Genomic DNA, 2,444 nt, shown 5'->3' on the forward strand with positions numbered 1-2,444 from the left:
CCCCTCCCCCCCGTGTCTGAACTCTCCTGGCCGCTGGGCAGTAATCCTTGTCGGCCAGACACCAACATCTGCGTCTGCGGGAGCTCCCAGAGGACATGGGAGGCAACAAAGCCAGAGGCAGCAGGACAGTCCGTGGAGACTGTGGATGGAGGCTCATGATCATGTGACTCGGAGCCCAGCACCCAAATGAGTATATTTTTATTTCTTTTTAATATGTTTTATTGATTTTTACAGAGAGGAAGGGAGATGGATAGAGAGCTGGAAACATCGATGAGACAGAAACATCGATCAGCTGCCTCCTGCACACTCCCTACTGGGGATGTGCCCGCAACCAAGGTACACGCCCCTTGACCAGAATCGAACCTGGGACCCTTGAGTCCGCAGGCCGACGCTCTATCCACTGAGCCAAACCGGTTAGGGCCCAAATGAGTATGAATCCATGATCCCACAGCAGTTTCTCTGGGAACTGTCATGTTGTTAAAAATGCACTCTCTCCCTCTCCCTTCCTCTCTGAAATTAATAAAAACATCTTTTAAAAAACAGAAAGGTGCGCGCTCTCTATGATGCGCTTGCTGTTGAGGCCAGAGCGCTGACAAAGCTGGACATCCTTCTGCCCAAGGACGTGGGACATGGGAACTGTGCCTACGCCTCGGCTCGGGTCAGAGGTCAGGGCGCTGTCCTCACTGTCATGTTGTTAAAAATGCACTCTCTCCCTCTCCCTTCCTCTCTGAAATTAATAAAAACATCTTTTAAAAAACAGAAAGGTGCGCGCTCTCTATGATGCGCTTGCTGTTGAGGCCAGAGCGCTGACAAAGCTGGACATCCTTCTGCCCAAGGACGTGGGACGTGGGACGTGGGAACTGTGCCTACGCATCGGCTCGGGTCAGAGGTCAGGGCGCTGTCCTCTTCAGGACCCGGGAGGGTGGGGGGCAGGCAGGTGGGAAGCTCTGGTCTCCTGGCCCGTCTCTGCCTGGTTTTCAGGGAGAAGGAGAAAGCGCCCACCAGCAGGCCGCGCGCCCACGCACCTCCACGATGATCTGCCTGTACTTGGGCTGGTCGATGTTGCCCAGCATGTCTTCCACGAGGAGCGAGAAGTTCATCTCGTACATGGTCATGTCCGACAGGGTCGGTTGCTAGAACAGAGAGCCCAGCGTCACCGCTGCGTGGGGGAACCTGGCTCCACCACGAGGAGCTCCGCTCCCTCCCCAAGAACCCCTTTCGGTCTCTACAAACCCGAGAGCCTCCCAGCTCTGGGGCTCGATCTCATGTCGAATTGTGAACCCCTCCGGCGCTGTGAGAACTAACCTCCCGTTTTCAGGAGCCATCGTCACCTCAGCAGTGTGTTTAGGGGAAGGGACTAGACTAGGAGACCACGTCGGCACACGAGGGGACAGTCAGGAGCCGAGACGGCACCCATGACTCTCTCATCACTGAGGTCTCTCTCCTTCTCCCCTCCGCTCTGACAGGTGAAGTGAGAGCCGCCCCGGGAGGTCGTTCTCGGGGTTCCCTCCTGGAAAACACGCCGCCGAGAGCTTCCCTTCCCGGTCCTGAGGTGTCTTCTCAGCCAACAAAACAGGACAGGCCTTTTCCGATTCTCCTCTGGCTGACGGTGCTTGTTTACTCAGGCCTCCTGACAGCCGGGCCTAAATGTGACAGCCTGTAGGGGGCGCACACGGCGCCCGCAGAGCCTGGTCACACCCCTCCCTACAGGGTGGAATCCTGCAGCCTCCTGGGGCCCGGGCTCCTCTCTGTAAAGCACGCCTGACCCGCTGCCTCTGTGCAGGAAATTCCCAGGTTTCCTTCTACAGAACTTCATGGTGGAATTGACTCATAATTAAATAAAAAGTAGCCTGAATTCCTCAGGTAAGTCAGACCTCCTGCCCCTCCCCACCCCAAGTTCTCCCTTGTGCCATCTGGGAATCTGCCAGTTACACGGTAAGAGGTTGGGATAGTTTGAAGAATTGAGGCAGGAAAAAAATCTACGAAAAGCTATTTTCTCTACTCACCTGATTTTCAACGCCCTTGAGTTGACTCTCATCTTTCTGAAATTCCTGAAACGCTTCTTTCACCAGCTTGTCCAGGTCGACTTTGTCCTGAAACTCGAGCTCGGGGTTCCTTTCCAGGACAACGGACACGACCATCAGCAGCTGGGAGAGACGACATTGAGGCCAGGTGAGTGGCCGGGGGTGGCACAGGCTGGCGGGTTCACCCCTTCCCAGCCAGGATGGCCCTGCGGTCCCCCCTGCGCCCTGTACAGCGATGGGCTTAGGTTCGTTGTGGCTGGAACCTTCCGAACCTTGCAGATCAGCAGCCTGCGTTCTACCGGGAATGACAGTGCTCCTCACTGTGGGTCCCTGTAACTGTGCTGAGATGTTCAGTTTTTAAGAAAAGCTAGAGACTCGGAGAATGGCTGTCCCACCCTGTCTACAGTTAGTGCCCAACCC

The 2,444-nt window shown here is 55.8% G+C and overlaps 1 protein-coding gene across 2 annotated transcripts in view; it reads right to left on the reverse strand.

Moving 5' to 3' along the window:
• PHKB (phosphorylase kinase, beta) overlaps window positions 1-2,444 on the reverse strand; it is a 66,196-nt gene that overhangs the window by 1,965 nt on the left and 61,787 nt on the right. For both annotated transcript variants that reach the window (XM_015564686.1, XM_006764879.2), the window contains exon 29: window positions 1,026-1,133. In XM_015564686.1, coding sequence (XP_015420172.1) covers window positions 1,026-1,133 — 108 coding nt within the window. The remainder of the gene's footprint in view (window positions 1-1,025; window positions 1,134-2,444) is intronic.

This window comes from Myotis davidii, unplaced genomic scaffold (assembly GCF_000327345.1).
Source record: "Myotis davidii unplaced genomic scaffold, ASM32734v1 scaffold181, whole genome shotgun sequence".
NCBI classification, from domain to species: Eukaryota; Metazoa; Chordata; class Mammalia; order Chiroptera; family Vespertilionidae; genus Myotis; species Myotis davidii.